Below are 25457 nucleotides of genomic sequence, written 5' to 3'. Positions count from 1 at the left end.
TATCTTTCCATTTACCTTAAAAAGGCACTGCTTCACACTGCAACTTTCAGATTTTTTTTAACAAAATTAGAAAAGAAGAGACCTTTCTTCTCTCATTATCTTTTTCTTCTTGGGTTTAGGGTTCCAACAGGACAAAGCTTTTTCAGAAAGACAAACACACACAAAATCTCTGAACCAGTGCCGAGCTCAACATTTTGTCATCTTCACTGTATCAGTCATGTTGTTTCTCAACAAGCCAAGCTTCTACTCTGTTTCTCTCACGTAAAGGTATCTTCTTTTGAACTCTTAGAGCTCGTTTTGTGTAGGATTTGGATTCCTTTCCTAGATATTGTCTGTGTAAGGCTTAAAGAGCAGTAAAGTTAGAATCTTGGGGTTGGATCTGACTGATGCAAGTAGGTTCTCTGTTTTGCTAACTTGAAAAGTTTGTTGCTTTATCTATTACATCAGTTCAAAAGTTAGAGTTTTTGAGATTATATCCAAAATCACTTCTTTATGCTACTTGTTATTTGCTCTTAACCTCCTCTGTTTTCTTTGTGTGATCTCCAGCATTTGAACAACTCATGGCTCCTCCCTCTCAGAACATTCCACTTCCTAGTCTCACCTCCACTGATGAATCCAAACTTGACTTAAAGGCTCTGTCTTTGAGTGTTTCCTTCCATGGGTGGAGAGAGGCGAACTCACCGTTCAAGTCATGGGCTATAAAAATGTCATCTTTACACAGACCCACATGGAGAAAAGCTGGAATCTTCGAAGCAGTCATGGCATCTACCAAAGGACTCAACAGAGACACGGATCTCCTTCTGGGTATCGCTGAGAGATGGTGTCCTGACACCAACACCTTCCTCTTCCCTTGGGGTGAAGCAACCATCACACTTGAAGACGTAATGGTACTTCTAGGCTTCTCTGTTTTGGGTTCTCCGTATTTTACTCCACTGGATAGCTCAGGAGAGGAGATTCTGAGGACACTGGAGGAAGAATGGGTCAAGATTAGGAAAGGTAGTTCAGCCCATTTGGTAACTAAACTCCAATGGATGGGGAGATTCATGGGCACTTGGGGTGAGCTTGAGCATGCGGCTTTCCTTGGGTTGTGGCTAAGCTACTTTGTGTTTCCAACAAGGTATTGCCATGTTGATAAAGCGGTTTTGTCGATAGCTATTCATCTCTCTAGAGGTACTAGGATTGCTCTTGCTCCTCCCGTTCTTGCTCACCTGTATGCTGACTTGAGTCTCTTGAAAGAGCACATCAGAGGTTTCAAGACAGTGATGTTAAACGAAAAAGTTGAGCTGAGTGCCTTGTTTAAGTTGGTTCAAGTTTGGACATGGGAGAGGTTCAGGGAGCTACGTCCCAACAACACTAATCCGTTGCGGCAAGGTGAGCCAAGGTTGGCTCTTTGGGATGAACCGATACAGAAGAGAGCAAAGAGGCCTGTGAGGATGAGAACAAAGCGCAATGTGAGGGAGATACTTGCAAACTCGAAGATGGAGAGCTTTGAGTGGAGACCATACACAAAAGCTGTGAGGAACTGGGAGTTTCCTAAGTTTTACCCTGAGAAGGCAAAGTCTGTTCCTGTTGGTCCTGATCTTGATGAGGACTTCATCTCCTTTGCTAGATGCATCAAGGTGTCTGAGCTTGTGGGAAAGGATAGTGTGGAATGCTACTTTCCCAACCGAGTGGCTTCACAGTTTGGATTGCTTCAGGATGTTCCTTGTCCTGTTAACCAAAGCAACCTCTTCAAAGAGGCAGCTTGGGATGAGTACAACAAGCCTATTGATGGGTTGACATTGTTTGTCCCTTTTCGTTCTTCAGTATCTTCTTTTACTTCAGTGTACTGTGTGTGGTGGAGGAAGGGTAAGCGAGCTGTTGAACTAGCTGAATCATTAGGTGATGATGGTACATCTAAGCCTGTTCCTTCTGGTTCTAAGAAGTCATTGAAGCGAGTTAGTAAGGAGGATGAGACTCAAATGGATCGTTATAAGACACAGGTTCCACCAAGAAACATCAGAAGAGGTGATGATGATGCATCTGAGCCTGTTGCTTCTGGTTCTAAGAAGTCAATGAAGCGAGTTAGTAAGGAGGATGAGACTCAAATAGATCGTTATAAGAGACAGGTTCCACCAAGAAACATCAGAAGAGGTGATGATGATGCATCCGAGCTTGTTGCTTCTGGTTCTAAGAAGTCAATGAAGCGAGTTTGTAAGGAGGATGAGACTCAAATAGATCGTTATAAGAGACAGGTTCCACCAAGAAACATCAGAAGAGGTGATGATGATGCATCTGAGCCTGTTGCTTCTGGTTCTAAGAAACGGAAGTCAATGAAGCGAGTTTGTAAGGAGGATGAGAAACAGGTTCCATCAGAGAAACATGAGGAAGATGATGGCTTAAGCGTTGGTCAAGCAATGAGAATGAGAAAGAAGAACACGGATGTGTGCTCATCTGATGAAAACCACTCGTTAGATTCTCCTCCTAAGGTACTGCCATCAAGAGAAGTGGGTCAAAAGCTGAGAAAAGAGTTTTCTGAAAAACTCAAAAGGTCTAGATATCTTAGTGGTGGATCAGCTTCAAGAGAAGTGCCAACTAATGAGCTGTTTAACAAGGAAGTAGTGAAGAAGAAGAGTGAGCATTTGGGAGACAAGCGAGCTCGTGAGGATGATGATAACATTACCACCGCTGAGATGGTCATAGACAGAGAGAAAGGTGTAAGAGATGGTTCTGAATCACTTGGGAAAAGAAACAGTAGAAGACTTGAGAGAGATAACAACAATGATTCATGGATCCGTCAAAAGATTGCTTATGAAGATGAAACTGTAGCACAACGAAAAGAAACGGGGAACAAAGCAGGGAAGAGTAAGGTTCGGAGCTCAGGTGATGGTAACAACTCTTCAGATCCTCGTCTTGGTGCTAATGAAAGAGTAGTTGACATTGTTGTGTCACGACCAGAGACACGACAAGAGTGTGAAGATGAGGTTGGTGTCAAGGCTGAGAAAGAGAAGGCTATAGTCGGTGGTCGAAGCAAGGAAGCAAAGTGTTTGATCCATGAAGATGGAGAAAACCTGAGATCCAATGAGAAGGAAGAAGATGGTAAGAGTTTGAAGCAGACAAATCTTGCAATAGATGAGATATCATTGAGCCTAGAGGCACGTATGATGAAGGTTGAGAGGACTTTGGCAAAGATTAGAGAGTGGAAGACCATAGAGAGAAACCAGGACAACAATGGAATTACTGCTTAGGATCTCATGCAAATAAAGTCACACGTTCTCAACTTTTTTGGTGTGATTTCTTTTGGTGTTTGCATAATGTTTAGAACTTTCTTATTAGAGACAACTCTTTATGATATTTGGTGTGTTTTGGATCATATGTGGATCTGGTTAATTTTAATGGTTTTATGATTATAGATTTTTACAAATTATTACAACAAACATGCAACACTTGATCAAATACGAAATAGATTGAATGAATATTAATATATTAACTAATGGCTATTAGAAAACACTAGGATGAACTTTGACCAAGTTACATTGCAACAGTTTTTATAAGATAACAACACTCTTAACATTCTATTTATAAAATTTCACATTGGAAATAAGTTTAAATCAGTTATTTAAACTGAAAATTAGGACCTCGAAACAACGTTTACAAATATACGAACAGTTCATATATCTATTGAACTGAAAAAAATCAAAACTAAACTGAAAACCCAATGGAAAACCCAATGGGTAACTCGAATATATACTTAAAATATTAATTATATTTAGTTTTAAAATTAATAAATATTCTAAAAATATTATTTAAAAACTAAATACCCAAAATCTGGACTACCCTATTACTTTTTATCCAATATATTAATAATTATCTTGATTACTCGATATATACAAATTGCCTAAATATTTTTCATCTGAAATATTTACAACTTATCTGTGTTATCCGATATTTTATACAAAAATGTGATTTTTATCCGAATTATTCAAAATCATCTCAAAGACATGAACCAAACCAAAACCGAATTACTCGAAATTTTATCTGAACCGAACCAAAAACCAAAATAACAAAACTAAAACCACAACCAAATTGATAACTACCCGAACAGTACTTATATCTTTTGAACCAAAAAAAACTGAAGTGTACAACTGACTAGAACCAAACCAAAAACTAAAAAAAAAATAAAAACAAACTGAAACAAACCAAAAATCGAATATCCATGCCTAAACATATTAGTGAATATACATATGGATTAACAAATTTGTTAACAAAAAAAAATTACACGCTTTCAAAACGCATATCAAAATCTAGTAACACATTATAACTCAAACACGTTTGGTTTTGATTTCCTTGGAGCAAGTTTCTTTGGTCAGTAAAATCAAGATCCATGTTTGATTTGGCACAAGACAATTCAAATGCTCAACTGTAAAATTTGTCACTATTTTAAAATAAAAATCACTCTTTTTTAGTATTCTTTTTGCAGGTTCACAAAAGACAAATGTTTTTTTTTCAGAAGATAGATATTAATTGATGAGACCTCTTATTAATTGCTTTCTTCTTCAAATTACCTTAAAAAGGAAACTGTTGTATTCCTGCTTCATCACCTCTGCAACTCTGCAACATCATTTCTAACTTACTTCAAACGTTAATACATAAAAAAGAACAAAGCTTTAACTCCTTATCTTCATCTTCTTCATAGAGTGAGAAGAGAACAAAACTCTATCTTCCATTTCATCTCCGTTTCCTTGAGAAACTAAAAAAACAAACTCTGTTTCACCATCTTCATGGAAGGATCTGAAGCTAATAAGCTTCCTCGTCAGAGCCGCCTAAAGGCTCTGTCTTTGAGCGTTTCCTTCAATGGGTGGAGAATGGCGACCTCAGCTTTCAAGTCTTTGGCTATAAAAATGTCTTCTTTACACGAACCCACTTGGCAAAAAGCTGGAATCTTCGAAGCAGTCATGGCATCTACAAAGAACATCACTAAAGACTCAGATCTAGTTCTTGGTATTGCTGAGAAATGGTGTCCTGACACCAACACCTTTGTGTTCCCTTGGGGAGAAGCAACCATAACACTCGAAGACGTTATGTTGCTTCTAGGCTTCTCTGTTTTGGGTTCACCTGTGTTTGCTAGTTTAGATAGCTCAGGAGAGAAGATTAAGGAGAAGCTGGAGAAAGAGTGGGTCATACTGAGGAAAGATAAAAAAGCAAATTATAGGGTAAATCAAGTAGCTTGGATGAGGAGGTTCAGAGAGAGTGGTGATGAGCTGGAACATGTGGCTTTCCTTGTCTTGTGGCTAAGCTACTTTGTGTTACCGTCACGGTACCATCATATGGATGAAGCTGTTTTTTTCAGTTGCTATTCTTCTTTCAAGTGGTGTAAGGATTGCTCTTGCTCCAGCTGTACTTGCACACTTGTATGCTGACTTAAGTCTCTTGAAAGACCACACTATAGACGACGACAAGATTGTGCTGAGTGCCTTGTTTAAGTTGGTCCAAGCTTGGACATATGAGAGGTTCAAGGAACTACGGCCCAAACACACTAACCCGTTGCTAAAAGGTGACCCAAGGTTGGCTCTTTGGGATGACTTGAAACAAAAGAAAACAAAGAGCAATGCAAACTCAAAAGTGGAGAGCTTTGAGTGGCGTCCCTACACAAAAGCTGTGGAAAACTGGAAGTTTCCTCAGTTTTACCCTGAGAAAGCGATGCGGGTTCATGTTGATCAGAATCTTGATGAGGAACTCATCTCCTTTGCTAGATGCATCAAGGCGTCTAGGCTTGTTGGAATGGATAGTATGGAACACTACTTTCCCAATCGAGTGGCTTCACAGTTTGGATTGCTTCAGGATGTTCCTTGTCCTGTTGTTAAAAGGAGGAACAACCTCTCTAAAGAGGCAGCTTGGGAGGAGTACAACAAGTCTATTGATGGATTGACATTGTACATCCCTTCTCGTTCTGCAGTATCTTGTTTTACTTCAATGTTCTGCGAGTGGTGGAGGAAGGGTAAGCGAGCTGTTGAACTAGCTGAATCATTAGGTGATGATGATACATCTAAGCCTGTTCCTTCTGGTTCTAAGAAATGGAAGTCAATGAAGAGAGTTTGTAAGGACGATGAGACTCATATGGATCAGGTTCCATCAGAGAAGGATGAGGAGGATGATAGCTTAACCATTGGTCAAGTAATGAGATTGAGACAGAAGAATACAGCTGCTATGTGCTCATCTGATGAAAACCCTCCTAAGGTACTGCCATTAAGAGAAGTGCTTCAAAAGATGGGGAAAGAGTTTCCTGAAAAACTCAAAAGGTCTAGATATCTTAGAACACCAGCAAATGTGAGATCCAAAATAGTAGAATGTGGTGGATCAGCTTCAAGAAAAGTGCCAAATAATGAGTTGTTTCAGAAGGAGGAAGTAGTGAAGAGGAAGAGAGAGCATTTGGGAGACAAGCGAGCTTGTGAGGATGGTGTAGGAGATGCTTCTGAATCACTTGGGAAAAGAAACAGTAGTAGACTTGAGAGAGATAACAATGATTCATGGATCCGTCAAAAGATTGCTACTAAAGATGAAACTGCAGCACGACGAGAAGAGACGGGGAACAAAGCAGGGAAGGATACGGTTTTAAGCTCAGCTAAGGGTAACAACTCTTCTGATCCTCCTATTGGTGCTAATGGAGGAGTAGTTGACATTGTTGTGTCACGACCAGAGACAAGGCAAAACTGTTATGATGTGGTTGATGAAAATAGAAGCAAGGCTGAGAAAAAGAAGACTATAGTCGCTGGTGGATGCAAGGAAGCAAAGTGTATGATACATGAAGATGGAGAAACCCAAAGATCCAATGAAAAGGAAGATGTTGAAGATAGTTTGAAACAGACAAATCTTGCAATAGATGAGCTAGCATTGAGCCTAGAGGCACGTATGATGAAGGTGGAGAAGACTTTGGCAAAGATCAGAGAATGGAAAACCATAGAGAGAAACCAGGCCAAGAATGGAATATCTGCTTAGGATCTCAGGCAAACAATGTCACATGTTCTCAACTTTTTTGGTGTTTTGCATAATGTTTAGGAACTTTCTTATTAGAGGCAAATCTTTATGACTTTTGGTGTGTTTTGGTTCAAGTATGTACTTGGAAGATCTCTCAGTTTGGAGGAGAATCATTACACTTCCGCTTTTGTTCTATTTAACTATTTTGGGTTTGATCCAAGAAATAGTTTACCTAGTATTATCATAGACTTCGTCTCATTGGTTAAACGTTGTGGCTTAAAACTTGGAGAGACTGCACTCTCTTACTGTTATATTCCAAGCAGGAATGAAAGAGATGATTCAGTCTCTAGACAGATCTACTTGACATTCCATTTGAAAGCTCCTTCACTGATGAAGACGTCTCTTCTTATTTCAGGCAATGTTAAGAGAGAATCAAGCCATCATTGTTTCTTTGTTTGTTGTTGATAGTGTGATGGTATCTTCTTTGAGGATTATATTGGCTCGTTAAACCTTACAAGGAGAAAGGAAAGATCCTTCAAAAGTAATGTACCAACAACGGTTTGGATTCCTTTTACTTATTATAGTTTGGTGAAATGATAGCAAGTGGCAACAGCTAATGGAGAGAGGGAGCTATTCTGCCTCTTCAAGTCCTTCTGGAATGGATCTATATGAATGTCACTTGGGTTAGTTTCTATTTTGAGTTAAAACGTGTTTTGTTGTTTCTTTCTTTACTGAGATTGTAACTCTTCAGTTGTCTTTTCATTACCAGGACCAAGGATGCTTCCAAGGAACACAGAGGAGATGATGAGAAGGAAAGCTGAGCAAGAGTGAGCGTAGTCTTTCTATCGACTCTCCTGCTCATCTCCCACCTCGGTTCAACTATAGTCTTCTCTTTCAACCACAGAAGGTTGTTGTTATTATTGTTGGCCTCTGCATTTAAGCTTTCTTTTATTGGTCTTTATTCTCCTTCCTTACCAGGTGATAGTGACAGATCATAGAGGTGAAAGCCATCTTCAGCTAGTTTTCTTTTAGTTTTTGGGTCCTAGTTCTGGTGACGGGAAAACGCTGCACATGTTACGTTTACCATGATTGTATAAAATGCATTTGTGTTCTTGGAACTCACTCAAAGAGTGTCAAAGCCTTGAGGCTAAAGGTTCAACCTCTAAGACCCTTACTGATGCTTTAACCGAACCTATAATACTAAACCGGAAATGTCCAAACCGAAATTTTAGTATTAAATTGATTGGTATTGAGTTTCTAACGATGAACTATCTGAACCAATTTATTCGGTTTAAATATTACTGTTCCTATTTAAAAGAGATCATCTTTATTGTGTGTTCATTTAGTGGAGTTTTAGTGATGATAAAGTTGGTGATCATGCCTCTCCTGAGGTACAGCCTCTAAGTGGAGTTCTTCAGAAGATGGGAGACGTAATGGAATCTGAGATAAAGAAATGCAAGACTGGTGGTTGTGGTGAATCAGTTGTCATAGATGTGCCACTTAGTGAGCTGTTTCACAAGGAGTTAGCGAGGAGGTCAAGTGAGGATAATGAAATTAATGATGATGAGAATCATATGGATTCTTGTGATGATATGACCATTGCTTTTTTTTTTTTTTTTTTGTAAACTGCTTGCTGATATGACCATTGCTCAGTTGGTTAAATATAGAAAGAAAGATATGGAGGAGATGCTTCTGGATCACTTGGAATCAGGAGGAGAGATAACAATGATTCAAGGGTTTGTCAAGAGCTTGCTTCTGGTGATGCTGAAACTGTAGCACCATCTTCTATAGTTCGGTTTTGATTTCTTTGAATCAGTTTCTTTAGTCAGTAAAATCAATCCAGGTTTGCTTTGATACAAGCACAATTCAAATGCTTTTTTTTTTGGACAACTGTAAAAATGTGTCACTGTTATAAAAAGAGCTTTTCCACGCATATGGTGCAATTTCTAAAAATAAAATATTTTTTTTTAGTATTCTTTTAGCAGGCTCATAAGAGACAAACACTTAATTTTTTTTTTTTTCAAAAGATAAAATATTTATTGATGAGCCCTTTTATTAGTAACTTTATTTTTCAAATTACCTTAAAAAGTAAACTGTTTTTTTTTTCCTGCTCCACCACCTCTTCAACTCTGCAACATCATTTCTAACTTCCTTCGAACGCTAAATCACAAAAGACAGAACAATAAGAGAGAAAGACCAAAACTTTCTCTTCTCCAGACATAGAGAGAGAGAAGAACAAAACTTTCTCTTCCATCTTCATTTCGTGAAAAAGAACCCATTTTTTTCAAAAACCCTGTTTCACCACATCCATGTACGACTCTGAATCTTCTCCTCCGGACTTAAAGGCTCTGTCTTTGAGCGTTTCCTTCCCTGGGTGGAGAAAGGCCACCTCAGCTTTCAAGTCTTGGGCTACAAAAATGTCTCTTTTGCACAAACCCACATGGCAAAAAGCTGGAATCTTGGAAGCAGTCATGGCATCTACCAAAGGATTCAACAAAGACACAGATCTCGTTCTGCGTATGGCTGAGAGATGGTGTCCCGACACCAACACCTTCCTCTTCCCTTGGGGTGAAGCAACGGTGACATTAGAGGATGTCATGGTTCTTCTAGGGTTTTCTGTTTTAGGTTCCCCTGTTTTTGCTGCTGTGGATGGATCAGGAGAGAAGACTGTGGGGAAACTGGAGAAAGAATGGGTCAAGATTAAGAAAGATAACAAAGTCAGTTTCGTAACTCAAGTCACATGGATGGGGAGATTCATGGACAGTGGGGATGAGCTTGAGGTTGAGGTTGAGGTTGAGCATGCGGCTTTCCTTGGGTTGTGGCTAAGCTACTTTGTGTTTCCAACAAGGTATTGCCATGTTGATAAAGCTGTTTTGCCTATTGCTCTTCATCTTTCGAGAGGTAGTAGGATTGCTCTTGCTCCTCCTGTTCTTGCTCACCTGTATGCAGACCTCACTCTCTTGAAAGACCACATCAGATGTTTCAACATGACAACAGGGGTTAACAACAAAGTGGAGTTGAGTTCCTTGTTTAAGTTGGTTCAGGTTTGGACATGGGAGAGGTTCAGGGAGCTACGGCCCAACAACACTAATCAGTTGCGGCAAGGTGACCCAAGGTTGGCTCTTTGGGATGAAGCGAAACAAAAGACAATGAGGAGCAACGTGAGGAAAATGACAAAGAGCAATGTGAGGGAGATACTGGCAAACTCGAAGATGGAGAGCTTTGAGTGGCGTCCTTACACAAAAGCTGTGAAGAACTGGAAGATTCCTCAGTTTTACCCGGAGAAAGCAATGTGGGTTCCTGTTGGTCCTGATGATCTTGATGAGGAATTCATCTCTTTTGCTAGATGCATCAAGGTGTCTGAGCTTGTGGGGATGGATATTGTGGAACACTACTTTCCCAACCGAGTGGCTTCGCAGTTTGGATTGCTTCAGGATGTTCCTTGTCATGTTAACCGGAACAACCTCTTCAAAGAGGCAGCTTGGGATGAGTACACCAAGCCTATGGACGGATTGACATTGTACATCCCTTCTCGTTCTGTAATATCTTGTTTTACTTCAATGTTCTGCGAGTGGTGGAGGAAGGGTAGTCCAGTTGTTGAATCATTGACACCAAGAAACATCATAAGAGGTAGTGATCATGATACATCTGAGCATGTTCCTTCTGGTTCTAAGAAACGGAAGTTAGTGAAGCGAGTTTGTAAGAAGGATGAGACTCGTATGGATCTTTATCAGACACAGGTTCCATCAGAGAAGAAACAGGAAGATGATAGCTTAACCATTTCTCAAGTAATGAGATCGAGAAAGAAGAATACAGCTGCTATGTGCTCATCTACGGTAGTGCCATTAAGAGAAGTGGTTAAAAAGATGGGAAAAGAGTTTCCTGAAAAATTCAAAAGGTCTAGATATCTTAGAACACCTACAAATGTGAGATCAGAGGTAGTAGAATCAGCTTCAAGAGAAGTGCCAACTAATGAGCTGTTTAATAAGGAAGTAGTGCCATTCAGTGAAGTGGTTCAAAAGAAGAGAAAAGAGTTTCTTGAAAAGCTTAGGTCTAGATATCTTAGAAGACCGACAATAGTAGAATCTAGTGGATCAGCTTCAAGAGAAGTGCCACTTAATGAGTTGTTTCAGAAGGAGGAAGTGGTGAAGAGGAAGAGAGAGCATTTGGGAGACAAGCGAGCTCGTGAGGATGGTGTAAGAGATGCTGCTGAAGCACCTGGAAAAAGAAACCATAGACGTGAGGCAGATAACAAAGGTTCATGGATCCGTCAAAAGATTGCTTATGAAGATGAAACTGTAGCAACACTAAAAATCAAGCAAAGGAGTGAAGAAGAAGAAGAAGAAACGGGGAACAAAGCAGGGAAGAATATGGTTCTGAGCTCAGCTAATGGTAACAACTCTTCAGATCCTCCTCTTGGTGCTAATGGAGGAGTTGACATTGTTGTGTCACGACCGAAGACAAGGAACTGTGATGATGAGGTTGATGTTAATGGAATCAAGGCTGAGAAAGAGAAGACTATAGTCGCTGGTGGAACCAAGGAAGCAAAGTGTGTGATCCATGAAGATGGAGAAAACCAGAGATCCAGTGAGAAGGAAGATGATGGTAAGAGTTTGAAGCAGACAAATCTTGCAATAGATGAGATATCATTGAGCCTAGAGGCACGTATGGTGAAGGTTGAGAAGACTTTGGCAAAGATTAGAGAATGGAAAACCATAGAGAGAAACAACCAGGACAAAAATGGAATTACTGCTTAGGATCTCATGCAAATAAAGTCACACGTTCTCAACTTTTTTGGTGTGATTTCTTTTGGTGTTTTGCATTATGTTTAGAACTTTCTTATTAGAGACAAATCTTTATGACAGTTTGGTGTGTTTTGGTTCACTACTTACGCTTTTGTTCCATTAAAACTATCTCAGCTCTTGGCAATGTATACAGCAGGTATCAGGTGCAAATGTAGTTATGAATGATCCAAAGGGGCATTAGACCAAGCTCAATTTGCTCAAAGCCTTCTCCATGCTTTCATTCTTTGGGGTCAAAGTTGATTGCTCTCTTTTGCAAAGCATTTCAAATCTCAGAAAGCAGCAAGTTACTTCTACTAATTGCTGTGGCAGAAAAAAAAGTAGTCTATCTGTGCTTTATCTGTTATCCAAACTAATACAAAAATGTGCCTCAAACCATTTGAGCAGTAAACTGTCTACTAACCCCTTAATAATCCCACCAAACCTCCACTGGCGTAGTGTTATAGTTGGCTTATTTATCTCTTATCGTATTTTGTTTTCTTAGTTTATTTGCTTTATTCTTGGTTAATTCATGTTTGTTTACAACATCCTCTTGAAAGCTTAAAGGAAGGGAGGTCAACCAAGTCCGACTGCAGTTCTAGAAGTTTTATGACACTTCCACAACTTAAAAGTAGAGAAAAGGAACGAAGATAACGATGAAGAAGAAACTAGAAGTGAAGGAGTGGAGACTGTGGTTATGATCCCATGTATTGGTGACACTGTTCTATCACCAGTGAAGGCAGGAGAAACCTGTGTTGATGTAAATAGAAGTGAAGCAGTAGTGGAGACTGTGGTCGATGCCGGAACCAAGGAAGCAGAGTGTTTGCTTCATGATGAAAGACTGAAACATAGAAAGCTTACAACAGAGGAACTAGCATTGAACCTCGAGGCACGTTTTATGAAGGTGGAGAAGACTTTGGCAAAAATTAGAAACTGGATAACCAAAAAAAGAAACCATATCCAAACTGGAGTTTCTGCTTAAGCCTAATTGTCTAAAAACCTTATGATCTGAAAGAAGACAACAATGTCACTTATCTATCTTTTCCTCTTTTGAATAATCTTGTCAACTTTAACTTAGCTTTATGATGGTATGTGTGTATTTAGTTTAGTATTTGAAATATCTTATCAAAATTGTTAAATGAATCTTTTGTTTTTTGTGTATATTGATGAGACCTTTTATACCTTAGCTTTATGATGGTACGTGTGTATTTAGCCAAGGATCAGCAAGTATCTACAATTACAAGAGAAATGATGTTGGAGAGTTGCAGAGGTGATGGAGCTGAAATGCAACAGTTTTGTCTCTTATAAAAATTGTTATTTTCTTTGAGAAATTGCACCATATGCACTTTTTTATAACAAGGACACATTTTACAGTTGAGCATTTGAATTGTGCATGTACCAAATCAAACCTGGATTGATTTTACTGACCAAAGAAACTGATTCAAGAAACTCAAAACCGAAGTTAATAAAAACCAAACCGAACTGTAGAGGTATTATCTTGTTTACCTCAGCTGCTTCGTTAACACCACATCTTCATGGAGCAAACAGTCTGGTTCCTTGCAAAGTTGTATATCACTGGTTGATCTAAATAGATGTTCGGAAGCATTGTGTGTGTTTATATGATCTCAAAATGCTTTATAAACTACCAAGTATTGGACTACTGTCGATCAGGTCTAAACGAAATCAGTTGACAAGACAAGATGAGAAATAAAAAAAATGTTTTTCATAAATAGATTATGAGAGCACACTATATTAGATTTTTTGAAATATAGTAAGGTAAGGAGCAAGCGAAAGGTGTTGCACCAAACTTTTGGTTACAGCTGATACTGACAATGGCAAACTCGTGGTCGGTCAACATATAGACGCAGTTTTGGACTCTTCGGTTCAATTTAGCGGGGATACATATAGGTTCAGACCTGGAAAGTAAAATGCAGACATCTCCAATATCTTTCGTGTAAACAGCGTTCCCTTCTTTGTCTATCTTCAACACAAGGAAATGGTCCCACACATTCAAAGTGGGTGGTTTGCTTTGTGTGTACCACTTCAACATAAAAGTCTCATCAGTGTGTAACGACTCCACTAAGTAGTGTTGCTTTGTACAACACGACTCCAACCGTTGCCACACCCTCTTTTTCATTTTTGGAATTTGATCTTCTTCAGGAAGAAGCAACATCTGCAGCAGCTTTGGTTCCTTCATGTGTCTTCCAAGATCCCATGATCCAGTGTAGTGGCCTCTAGAAGCCGGCATTGAGAACATTCCATCTCTCTTGGAGTACATCACATGGGAGGAGAAGAAGCTGGGGTCTGAGATTCTGATGTTGCTCCACTTGCAATCTCTCTGAGCAGGTCTGCATAAGCTTAGCTGAGGTCCCAAGAACTTGACAGCCACGATGCAGTCTTCATCATCAGGAGAAGAAGATGACATGGCTACGTTGGTTACGATTTGGGTTTGGCAATGAGGCAGAGTTACAAGAGGAGGCAGGGGGATGCGTTTTGGTTTTGTATCCGGGAGATCTAGGTCATCTTGAAGACACACGACCCCGCTTTTCATAGTAGCTATCCAGCCATGGGATGCTCCTATGATTCCCATGTCCTTGAGTAACTCCATAGGCACCTTAAGAGAAGGAATCCTGATAGTTTCCTTATTTCCATCTCCAACAGGTTCAGCACCCCTGACATAATAGATTGGGGAAGATGAGAAGCACCGAGAAGAAGCGTTGAAGTTGCTTACTCTGAGGGATAGCTTGAGCTGCCTGAGAAAATGAGACATGGCTGTTTTTTTTCTTTTGTTTTTTTTGTAGGGTAATAGGCGATGAAGAAGATGAAATATTTTTGCTGGATACGTTAAAATATATAAACCCTTGGCCAGCAAGTCTGATTTTCCTATTATTACTCTAAGTAGATCATTTCTCCCGCTACGCGCAGATAATATATTTAAATTTGTTACATTTATCATTTTTATGAATTTTTGTATGTTAAATTATATATAACTAATTTTTAAATTTGTTTTTTTATATATTTTTAGTTTGAATTAAGTATTTCTATTATATATAATACAATTAACTAATAAAATATGAAGAATCAAGTCTGAAATTTTAGTGTCATGTAAAAAATATATAATTATGTATAGAACATAAATTATCTTTGTGGGTTGATTGCTCTCTTATGCAAAGCCTTTAAAATCTTTGAAAAACAGTGAAGTCACTTCTACTAATTGCTGTGGCAAAAAAAAAAGTAGTCTATCTGTTCTTTATCTGTTATCCAAACTAATACAACAATGTGCCTCAAACTTTGTTGTTATTATATAATATCAAATTCCATTTGAGCAGTAACAACTGTCTACTAACCCTTAATCTCTCCACCAAACCTCCTCTGGCGTAGTGTTATAGTTGGCTTACGCTGATCATTATTCCGTGGCACGATCTTAAGCGGATGAGCTTCTGTGTTGAAAACCCATTCGTCTAATGAAATAACAGATGAAGGTGAAAAGAGAAGGTATAGATACTTGAGAGTCTCAGCTAAGAAGAAGCTTTGCATCTTGTTGTCTTTAGCACCAGTATTGACCTGATATGGAGGAGGGAGCGTTAATACTGCAAGTTTTTTGTGAAAGATGGATTTTGATAAAGAAGAAACTTACATCCTTCAAGCCAACGTATCCAGATTCTATACGAGAGTTCTTCTCAAATGCTTGAAATATATTCCATCCCCACTCTTGATATGTTTTGTTCCCAGTTAACCGCCAGAGGTAAAACAGAGATTCAACAGTTTCTGGTCTTAGGATGTTCCAAGATGTCCCAACACTCATGTCCTGAAACAATCATGTGTTTGTAGGTATGACCAGACCAGACAAAACCAAACCAAAGCAACTAACTTACAAACATATGCGTAAATAAACTCGTTATACACTAACCTGTCCTGCACTGAAGTAATAATTCTCTCCGGCAAGTTTCGTTGGTGTCGATTGGTAAAAGTTATAACAAGTCCAGGCAAGCTGCAGTAATGTGGAGGGGGAAAAATAGTAATAAGCAGACAGTAAAAACTTCACTAATAGCTCATAAGAACATTTGAGATTTTGATGTACCTCTTCAGCAAGTGTAAGAAACTTTTTTTCTTCATCAGGACCATAACCTGATGCTCCTAAAGCCAACATTCCAGGAGCAAAACATGCTAATTCATCCATCTGAATATAACAAGAAAGAACCAATGTCAAAACCTGCACAACTCTTGTCGTAGAAAGTTTGAATTAGATAGATTTTTTTACCTTGTCACTATAGCTATTTCCATTCTTCTCTTGTATATATGTAAATGATGAAGGTGTTGATTTCTTGATCAAACTTAACAAGCCTTTCATTGATTTCTCCCACATTTCTCTGATTCATTTGGCAAAGAAAGACTTAGTCTTTATCATTTTCGCCAATATTGAGATACTTATTTATATTACAGCATTGATCTTAACTTACCTATAGAGTTTCACTTCTGACGTTTTGTTCCCTTGCACCCAAACTTTGAGCAAATACTCGTAAAAGCTACAAAACCAGCATATTAGTAACTGTTGCATAGCAAAGACTCGCACACAAAAAAAAGATATCTAGTTTGAGAAAACTACCTGTCTCCCATGGCACCAAATGTTATGGTAGAGTAGGATGGATTAGCATTATCCGGACTTATATATATGGGAAGTAAACCATCCGCAGGGAAGTTCTTATTCAGTTCCGTTATAACCTTCTCTACCTGAGAGACACAAGTTAACCAAACGAATCAATCTTTTTAGCAGCAAATAATTTCTTCAGAATTAGGACAATACTAATGGAGATATGTTTCCCCTTTTACACCTACTTGGGATATAACAAGTGTTGGATAAACTCAAAATATTCTCTTAAACCACAAATGAAAGTAACAGAGACATATATACCTTCTGCTGATATTTTGGATCACCTGTCCTCTGGGAAAGAGCGATGAATTCAAGCTGCTCAGTGCCAGAATCTGCAAGAATACTGTCTCCCTAATACAGAAAAAAAATGATGCAACAATTAGCTATAACTTATAGACCAAATGTACTCAATGAAATATATCTAAATCCAAACACATACACAGAATAAAACTCAGTTAAACAAATATAATTTAAGAAACTATAGTTACGATCAACTCTAAAGTCAACACCTGTTTACAGACTAAGCCTAAAAAGAATGTTAATTTTTGCATAAAGGGAAACCAGAACATCCTGTTCCTGGCGATTCTAGATCTAAGTTTTGATTTCAAGCTATCAATAGCCTCTAAGGAGTCCTTTAAAAACATAATCAAGAACTTCAACTAGGGAACAAGAGCACACAGTTGCTGGAGCAAATGGCCATTATCTCTATGAACTAATACAAAATTACAAGGATCTAGATGAAAAAGTAAGTAATCTAGGACTCACCCCAGCCGCCCACGAAGGGTTGTGAGCACTTCCACTTCTCAAGTTGATAATATTGTAAGGTATACCCGTTGGGGTGTTCCATGCAGGTAATAATCTGTCTGCTATATCCTTAGCCTTTTCCAGGAACATTTTGTCACCAGAAAGATCATACGTACTGAGAAGTCCGCCTACAACTCTGAAAGAAAATAAAAAGAGAAAAAGCATAAGCAGATGCAAATAAAAATAAAAATCCTCTCCACATCTTATGTCAAAAACAAGGCACAACTAATAATCACAAATGATCAAACTCTTCCTATGACTGATATAACGAAACAACCACAGTAAACCTGTTAAAGCAACCTTATGGTTGTCTCAAACATGCTGGCATCATAATCCTTGTCGAAATCCAATGAGGTTGCAACCCACCTACAAACAAAAGACAGTAAGCAAAAGAATGTTGGCAAAAAAAAAAGAGGAGGCATTATCGTAAAGAGACTCCAGTTAGTCACTCACTCTCTGGCTTTCTGAAACTGCTCATCAAGACCCATTATATAGAGTGTATCTAAAGAATCTATCATAGTTGCTCCAAGGCCACCAAAGCTATCAGTGCCATCTTTTGTCCGAGGCTGGCAATAAAGAATGAAAGAAACAAGTGTTTTATTTTCAGAGCGGAAGAAAATAATCTCAACAACAGTACTTGCAGGCATATGGAAACTGTGGTAACTTGAGATAACCTCATAGCAAAAGGCACCAAATGTCATGATTAATATTGATTTGTATATTCCATCTTCACTATAGGCAAGGGTGAAAATTCATTTGGAAACTTATTTTGTACCTGAAGCTCATCTTTTCCCCATGCATACTTCTCATAAGAGCTCCAAGCATGGATCATTGCCTCTTTTACTTTCTGCCTTCGCTCGACATCAACTGGATCTTCTGGAACATCCTTCTGAGTCATCAAAGTTTTACCATCGCCAACACCTTTAAGCTCTTCTAACTACCAGAAAATACAGATAGTCAGCTAAACATTTGAAATCCATCACACCCCCTTCTCGTCCTGAAGATCTTGTAGGTCTTAAGCTACTCAAAGTACATCTAACACTATATACATCCAGAAACGAATAACCACAGTGCATAGAAATAACGGAGGCTATAGAGTAAGAGAAGAAAAAATCATATCTTACCATCTGTTCCAGCCGTAAAACCTCTTCAGTTAACTTAATAACTTCAACCTGCAAGACACAAGAGAAGACATGTTAAACAGCAGTAGTACAAGACGACAAATGATCACAAGAGAATCACCCACTTCGTTGAAACATAAGTATCATCACTTCACTTCTATCTAAGTCAAGCAAATCAACAAACGCACATAATAGTTTCTTTGTTGAATTGAGCCCATAAATGATCAATCACAGCTCTTTTTTAGCAAGGCGCCATCTTTCTTAAAGATCTCACCTTTCTAACTCTATACCTTAAGCTACAAAGGTAACAAACCATACAAGGCCTAAAACATACGCTATAGAATTAGATTATGCTTATCAACAACCTATGACTGTCTCTTAGATAGAGAGATTCAGAGTCTATCTACATTCCATAAAAAGACAAAACATAAGCTACTTTATAAGATTTGATACAGAGAGAGATTCAGAGAGTTCTGTCTAAATTCCATAAAGAGACAAAACATAAGTTAGTTTATAAGATTGGATTATGCTTATCAACAACCTATGATACTAGAAACTGTCTCTTGAACAGAGAGATTCAGACAAAAACATACCTCATGTTCTCGGGCAAGATTCATACGGTCCCAAACCACCATGGAAACAGAGACGAACAGGAAGAAAAGAAGAGCCAAGCGCCTCGGCCTTCTGAGGTAATAAGCTGGATTCAGATATTTGCATACACCAGAGCCACTAATCGATCTACTTCTCGCCATCTCAGCAAAAACAGAGTTGAATTGGGAAGTCAGATTCCATGAAACAGAGGAAGAAGAAATCGAAAAAAGGATTCAACTTTGCGAATCCTCAATGAGATAGAAGAAGAGACAAAGCTTTGTTAAAGAGTTACAGATCCGATTTAAGTTTTATCAGGTTGACGAAGAAGAATAAATGAAGAAGAAACACCAAACAGTTCATGAAACTCCAAAACAGTAATATATTTATTTATTTATATGGTCCTTCGCTTTTCTTTATTTTTTGTTTGGTCACAGAATAAATTAACCAATTCTCGGTTCAGTTCCAGTTCGGTTTAGATTTTTCAATTCCAAAAATATAGGATCCGTTTGGAGAATTATGAAATTCGGTTCAGTTTAGTTTTCATTTTTCGGTTAACTATGATAAGAAATTCGGTTCAGTTTCATATTGTTCGGTGTGATATAGTTTGGTTCGGAAGACATAGGATATATCTAGAAATTTATGAAATTCAGTTCAGTTTCGGTTTTGTTTGTTTGGTATGGTATGTATTACATTCGGTTCTGTTACAATTAAAGTTAAATTTCTTGTTTAGATTTGATTGATGCAACTAGGTTCTGTTGCTATCTAGTTTGAAGTTTGGTGCTTTACTTATCATTCAAAGCTAAGTTTTCTTGGTTTGATTATGCTTAATGTCTTTGTTAATCTCTTGAAAACATTCATCCATAAGGTTACCTGCGTCTCTCTGTATAGACTTCTTTGTTGCTAACCCTTTATGCTTAATTTTCCAATTTTAATGTGAGTTTGTGTCAGCCTTGATGAAAAGAAACCATGGATGATGACCTTCGTGGAACCAATGTTCGAATGCACATTGGAGAAGCTCAAGATCAGATGCATGTGCAGTATGAGCATCATGCGTTGCAACTCATTCACAATGGAAGTGTAGTATGGTCGATGATGACCATGCTGATGGTGGGATGAGTGAGGGAGTTGAAACAGACAATTCCTTCTCGTAAGTTGATAAATTCTTTGAATTTAAACTTCAAGTATCAATGTATCGTTAACTGCTACATCTTCAAGGTAGAGATCATGGGGTTTTGCTAAGCATCTTAAGAAGCTTCCAAAAATGCTATAGAGATAATATGACTCTGAAAGTTCAATTGATTCAATATCAAGACATACACACTGCATATGTAATGTGTAGCACAAGTTTAGGCCTTTGCTACTTGGTAACGTCAAAGGATAATTACAGACATATTCTTGCAGAAAAAAGACTGATGCTAGAGATGATTTGTTATAGCTATACTGTAACTGAGAACATATCTGATGATGCGGCGTGGACCTGAAGGGCCCAAGAACACTTTGCAGTGCATGTGGACTTATGTGGGCAAACAAGGCAAGCTAATACTTATTTATAAACTGATCATCTCTCTCTGTACATTTTTGCTCGTCTTGTAACACATTAGCTTCATTGGTTTGTGTAAGTTATGACACTTATATTGGTGATAATGCTCTGGGATGTTTGTTTGTTTTTCTTATCATGATTCATAATGCTTCATAAAGTGTTGTTGCATTGGTCCACCATACTTCTGATGTAATCTTGTTATAAGACAACTCACTCTATTTAAGATGTCAACAAAATAGTGTGCTCCTTATAGCCAGGGTTTGGAACACCATGTAAAGAGAACCATGTTTTCACCTCTTTCAATGCATGAGGCTTCTTAACTCTCTCAAGTCAAAGCTTCTAATCAACAAAACAAGAAAGAAAAGTTTGCTTGTGATAATTCTTTTTTTTCAACAAGACTTGTGATAGTATTAGCCAATAGAAATTTGCTGAAAAGATCTTTTAGTGCGACTGTGACTGCTTTCTTGGTTTTCAGTGGCATAGAAGATTTTTTAAATTTATTTTGTCTATAGACTTATTAATATCCCAATTTTTCAAAGATATTTTAGATTCTATCCTTGTTTTTCATATGAAGGAAAATGCTCTGGAAAATTTGGGGAACTACCTCATCTTATCTAGAAAATCTCTTCATGTTTTTTTTTTGGCGAATTCCATCAATAGCACACAATGATTCCTTTTTCAAATTCTAACTATGTCTTCAATCATTAAAACGAAATTTTAACATAAACCTAAATGTTCATTTATTGTATAATTTATTTATTTTCATATTATTTTGAAATAGTATTCTTAAAAATAATATATTTATTATTTTATTTTTTAGTTAATGCTATTTTAGAAAAACAATTCTTTTTATGTACTATTTTTAAAAAATTAGTTTTATTTTTAAATAACTAAAAATAATAATATTTGAATTAATCAAATTTCATATACCATTTAGAACTTTTTTTTTGTCATCATACACTATTTAGAACTTTTAGATGTTGTGTATATAGCAATTCAATATTCTAACTACATTTCACTCTTATTTGTTCATTTGTGAGCTAATCTTTGAAAAAATTTCTTATACATCTTTGTATAAAATTTTCACATATATTTTATGAGGAATATAAGATTCTTTACCATCCTTATTTTCTTATTTATAGTTTTAAACTTTTAATATCTATTTTGAATTTTCTTTCTTAACGAATATTCCTCAGAATTAGAAAAAAAGAAAAGAAAAAAAAAAAGAAGATATTTTGCTTGTCTTCTTTAACTTGATGGGCAACACGCAGGCAGAGAGCATAGACCCTTAAAAAACCAAAACCAATCTTCCTCCTTTCACAGTTCCTTAAACCTTCTTCACATCTCTGTTTCCTGTAAACTGATTATCATCGAATCCCCTCTTCTCCGGGGGAACAAAACCAAAGCTTTCTCCTTTCTAGGAACCCTTACTTGCATGCTCACAAGACTCTGCAATGCAATCGCCGCACCGCTTATTCTCTCGGCTTCTGCTTCGTTCTCCGGTGAAGGGTTACAGCAGGGGAACAAGTGTCGGCGGCGGCGGCGGCGGCGGCTCACTTCACTTGTTGCTGCAACTCGACGAGAGAAACGATGGGTGTGTGGAAGCTAATAGGAGTTTCAGCTCTCTTGTTCGTTCAAATCCGCAGCTAAGAGGGTTTCTTCTATCAAGTCGAGGGCTTGGCGTGAGATGTTCTGTCTCGCTCGATAGAGATACTACTTCCCTTACTGATTCCTTCTCTTCTCACCGGAGTATGTATTTGACCTAAAGTTTTCATTTTTATTAATTGCTAGTGATGATGCTTAGTGTGGAGGATTTTGTTTTTGTGGGTTTGTTTGTATGATAGATTTCTTCACTCGAGCTAAACAAGTGAAGAGGATTGAGATCAATGATCAACATAGGTAATGCTTGTTACGGTTTTATTGTAATGTGAGTGAGAGAGTGTCAGTGTGTGGTATGCAAGCGTAGTCTTGTTCGTCTCTCAAGTGGGGATGTGGTTAGCTACATTCATTTTGAGTTTCATTAGTGAAAAATTCTATCTATTGTTGTGTCCTCGTGAAAATACATGTGGTTAACTAGTCTTGTAATGTGAGTAGTGTCAGTGTGTGGTGGTCATGGTATGGTATGTAAGTGTGGTTTAAGTAGTCTTGTTTGTTTTTCAATTGGGGCTGTGTTTAACGAAGCATGGAAAATTTGATTGCATCTCGCCTTAGCTATATTTGGTACTCAATGGTTGTTTACTTAAGTGAAATTTTTCATCTGTGGTTGTATCTTATTGAAGATTTAGTCTGTAGAATACGGTGTTAGCTAGCTTCTTTCTAGTTTTACTTTCATAGCTTTTGTTGCGGTCTTATGGGGGTGTTGTTTGGTGACATGTCATGAGAAGAGAAGGTCTTTATGTACTTGGCGTACTTCTCTACTAGTGAAGCTCTCTCCCTGTATATTTATTTGGTCATATCCCTGAGTTTATGTTTTTTCGTGAACATCTTGTAGTCAGAGAGCTGTTACTACTGCGCTATGGTGCAACTTCCTTGTGTTCTCGCTTAAGTTTGGGGTTTGGTGGACAAGTTCTAGCCATGTCATAATGGCTGAAGTTGTTCATTCTGTCGCTGATTTTGCTAACCAGGTTTGTTGCTGTTTTGTTTTTAGCTTTTCTATCTGGTGTATTGTATTGGGTAATAGGTGCAGAGAAACTGATACATCTTTGATGTTATAGGCACTTCTTGCTTATGGACTCAGTAGCTCAAGGCGTGCACCAGATGCACTTCATCCGTGAGTCTTCATCGATCTTATATATATTCACTATACATAGTGGAACAGAACAGTTTTCTTTTGTTTGAAAATTTCTTAAACCAACTTTTGTTTCTTTTTTCTCAGCTATGGCTACTCAAAGGAAAGATTTGTATGGTCTTTGATATCTGCTGTTGGCATCTTTTGCCTTGGATCTGGTGCTACCATAGTCAATGGAGTACAGAACTTGTGGACTTCTCATGTAATTGGCTCGTAACATTATCCTTTACAGAACTTGTTGTCTATGCTGGATCATGTTCATCAATTTTTATAATCTTTTTCAGCCACCTCCAAATATGGAATATGCTGCTTTGGTAATTGGTGGCTCTTTTTTAATTGAAGGTAATGCCTTCTTCTTAATCTCTCCGCATCTAGCAATGCTTCAAGCCTACACTCTCAATGCTGTTTGTTAATAGTGTTTTATGTCTTAAAGGTGCTTCACTTCTCGTTGCAATTCAATCTGTCAAAAAAGGAGCTGCACAAGAAGGCATGACCATAAGAGATTATATATGGCGTGGTCATGATCCTACTTCTGTTGCTGTTATGACTGAGGTATTAGTTTATTATTCTTGGAACAGTTTTTTGAACATATTGAGAAACAGAGCAAAGGAATGTTGCTAGAGTGAACCATTAAAAACACACACTACTATGATCTTAATTTTCTGTTAGTGACTATAACTGTAAATGACACAGGATGGCGCTGCAGTGACAGGTTTGGCAATTGCTGCAGCTTCTCTTGTCGCTGTCAAGGTGACAGGAAACCCTATTTATGATCCTATTGGATCTATTGTAGTTGGAAATTTACTTGGAATGGTACGTGCTTCGTTCTACTTAATTTGTAACATCACTTTCACTATATTACATATGCTAAGACTAAGGAGTATGGACTTTTACTAGGTGGCTATATTTCTCATTCAACGGAACCGACATGCCTTGATTGGAAGAGCAATGGATGATCAAGACATGCGTAAAGTTCTTCATTTTTTAAAGAACGACTCGGTACAACTTCTTTCATAACTCGATATCTTATATTTGGTGCATATAGAGGGGAGTGCTTATTCAAAGATGAACATTTTGGTGTGTAGGCTGTAGATGCTTTATATGATTGCAAAAGTGAAGTAATTGGCCCTGGATCCTTCAGATTTAAGGCTGAAATAGGTGAGTTTCTTCAACTATTTAAGGGAGTGGATTGTTTCCTTGGTTTAGTAATAGGAAGATAAGAAGGCAGAACCTTAGAGATCGAAGTACTAACTTGCTTTATGCAAACAGATTTCAACGGGCAGGTTGTTGTCCAAAACTATCTGAAGAGAACTGGGCGTGAAGAGTGGGCGAAACAGGTAACTAAATTTGCAGCTTTTTAATCTCATAGTTGTGTCTTTTTAGCCGATCAATGGTTAGTTGCTCCAAAATTTTCTTAAAATTGATGGTGTACTTGCTCAGTTTCGCGAGGCTGCAAAGAGAGGAGATGATTCTGCAATGCTCAATGTTATGTCAAACTACGGTATGCGCCAAGTTCTTTTACTTATGGATTTGTCATAGTGTTATGCTCAAAGCTAGAAGCTAAACCTGAGTTTAATCATTGTTGCAGGTGAGGAGGTTGTAACGGCTTTAGGAAGCGAAGTAGACCGGTTAGAGAAAGAGATCCAAGAGCTTGTCCCTGGAATCCAGCACGTCGACATCGAAGCACACAATCCCATAGACCAATCTCTATGATCTGAAACTTTCTTCCAAAAGGTCTGAGTTATCGATACAGTCCTCTTGGCCTCAAGAAATGGAAGCCACGAGTCTGGCGCTCTTGGAGAAATAGAAAAGAGTCTCGTCTCAGGTTTCTGATTTGGGAAATATGTGCTGATGAATTCTTCTCTGTTGTGTTTTTGATATTATAAACTCTCATGAGTGTAACTTTTAAATTATCTGCCCAACAAAAAGCTTGTTGCAGAAACGTTGAGTTTGTAGTTCAGATCATTGTATTTTTCATATGTACGAAACTCAGAATTTAAAGTGAAATATGAAACGAGGTTGGAGATGCTCGAGTTAAATATCAAGGAGAAAAGTTGTGTAAATAATTGAGCTTTGTCTTAGTCAAACCAGATGAAAATGTCTGATCTTTTGTCTACTTAACATCCGTTTACCTATTCATTAAAGTAGATACAAGTTGTTTAAAGAAATCAAGTTGATTTATACTTTGTAAGCGCAACACAAGTACACCACCAGAGGAAGTTGCCAT

The 25457-nt window shown here is 37.9% G+C and overlaps 5 protein-coding genes and 1 pseudogene across 5 annotated transcripts; 4 read left to right on the top strand and 2 right to left on the bottom strand.

Moving 5' to 3' along the window:
* The first annotated feature begins 17 nt into the window (after positions 1-17).
* Positions 18-3389, top strand: LOC106346056. The gene is made up of 2 exons (XM_013785298.3): positions 18-267; positions 547-3389. The coding sequence occupies exon 2, from the start codon at positions 561-563 to the stop codon at positions 3225-3227; it is 2667 nt and encodes an 888-aa protein (XP_013640752.2). The 5' UTR covers positions 18-267; positions 547-560; the 3' UTR covers positions 3228-3389.
* Positions 3390-3624: 235 nt separating this feature from the next.
* Positions 3625-8076, top strand: LOC106349662 (annotated as a pseudogene).
* A 1012-nt stretch (positions 8077-9088) lies between these two features.
* On the top strand, positions 9089-11838 carry LOC106346058. Its single transcript, XM_048781801.1, has one exon. It carries the CDS (start codon positions 9264-9266, stop codon positions 11709-11711), a length of 2448 nt encoding a protein of 815 aa, XP_048637758.1. The 5' UTR covers positions 9089-9263; the 3' UTR covers positions 11712-11838.
* A 1644-nt stretch (positions 11839-13482) lies between these two features.
* Positions 13483-14505, bottom strand: BNAA06G02250D. The gene has a single exon (XM_013789640.1). It carries the CDS (start codon positions 14503-14505, stop codon positions 13483-13485), a length of 1023 nt encoding a protein of 340 aa, XP_013645094.1.
* Positions 14506-14926: 421 nt separating this feature from the next.
* Positions 14927-19246, bottom strand: LOC106346055 (mannosyl-oligosaccharide 1,2-alpha-mannosidase MNS1). Its single transcript, XM_013785297.3, has 14 exons — positions 18905-19246; positions 18315-18362; positions 17966-18127; positions 17644-17756; positions 17491-17556; positions 17152-17326; positions 16648-16737; positions 16342-16466; positions 16196-16261; positions 15997-16105; positions 15817-15915; positions 15646-15726; positions 15373-15543; positions 14927-15299 (listed from the first exon to the last, which is right to left on the bottom strand). The coding sequence occupies exons 1-14, from the start codon at positions 19061-19063 to the stop codon at positions 15078-15080; spliced, it is 1686 nt and encodes a 561-aa protein (XP_013640751.1). The 5' UTR covers positions 19064-19246; the 3' UTR covers positions 14927-15077.
* A 2451-nt stretch (positions 19247-21697) lies between these two features.
* On the top strand, positions 21698-25269 carry LOC106346054 (metal tolerance protein C4). The gene is made up of 13 exons (XM_013785296.3): positions 21698-22191; positions 22287-22341; positions 22934-23066; positions 23157-23212; positions 23318-23432; positions 23515-23572; positions 23664-23782; positions 23924-24043; positions 24128-24229; positions 24316-24388; positions 24500-24567; positions 24671-24731; positions 24819-25269. Exons 1-13 carry the CDS (start codon positions 21897-21899, stop codon positions 24941-24943), a joined length of 1380 nt encoding a protein of 459 aa, XP_013640750.1. The 5' UTR covers positions 21698-21896; the 3' UTR covers positions 24944-25269.
* Positions 25270-25457: the final 188 nt, after the last annotated feature.

Source organism: Brassica napus, chromosome A6, assembly GCF_020379485.1.
Source record: "Brassica napus cultivar Da-Ae chromosome A6, Da-Ae, whole genome shotgun sequence".
Lineage (NCBI taxonomy): Eukaryota > Viridiplantae > Streptophyta > Magnoliopsida > Brassicales > Brassicaceae > Brassica > Brassica napus.
The sequence above is the reverse complement of the archived record's forward strand: the minus strand, read 5'-3'. Positions and strand labels throughout refer to the sequence as shown.

Coding starts and splice junctions, on each gene's coding strand:
- LOC106346056 (XM_013785298.3), top strand. CDS start 561: ATGGCTCCTCCCTCTCAGAACATTCCACTTCCTAGTCTCACCTCCACT.
- LOC106346058 (XM_048781801.1), top strand. CDS start 9,264: ATGTACGACTCTGAATCTTCTCCTCCGGACTTAAAGGCTCTGTCTTTG.
- BNAA06G02250D (XM_013789640.1), bottom strand. CDS start 14,505: ATGTCTCATTTTCTCAGGCAGCTCAAGCTATCCCTCAGAGTAAGCAAC.
- LOC106346055 (XM_013785297.3), bottom strand. CDS start 19,063: ATGGCGAGAAGTAGATCGATTAGTGGCTCTGGTGTATGCAAATATCTG. Junction 17,327..17,490: donor ATGTTTGAGACAACCATAAG/GTTGCTTTAACA, acceptor ATTTTCTTTCAG/AGTTGTAGGCGGACTTCTCA. Junction 15,916..15,996: donor GAAATAGCTATAGTGACAAG/GTAAAAAAATCT, acceptor TGTTATATTCAG/ATGGATGAATTAGCATGTTT.
- LOC106346054 (XM_013785296.3), top strand. CDS start 21,897: ATGCAATCGCCGCACCGCTTATTCTCTCGGCTTCTGCTTCGTTCTCCG. Junction 23,213..23,317: donor GCACCAGATGCACTTCATCC/GTGAGTCTTCAT, acceptor CTTTTTTCTCAG/CTATGGCTACTCAAAGGAAA. Junction 24,044..24,127: donor TTGGAAATTTACTTGGAATG/GTACGTGCTTCG, acceptor GACTTTTACTAG/GTGGCTATATTTCTCATTCA.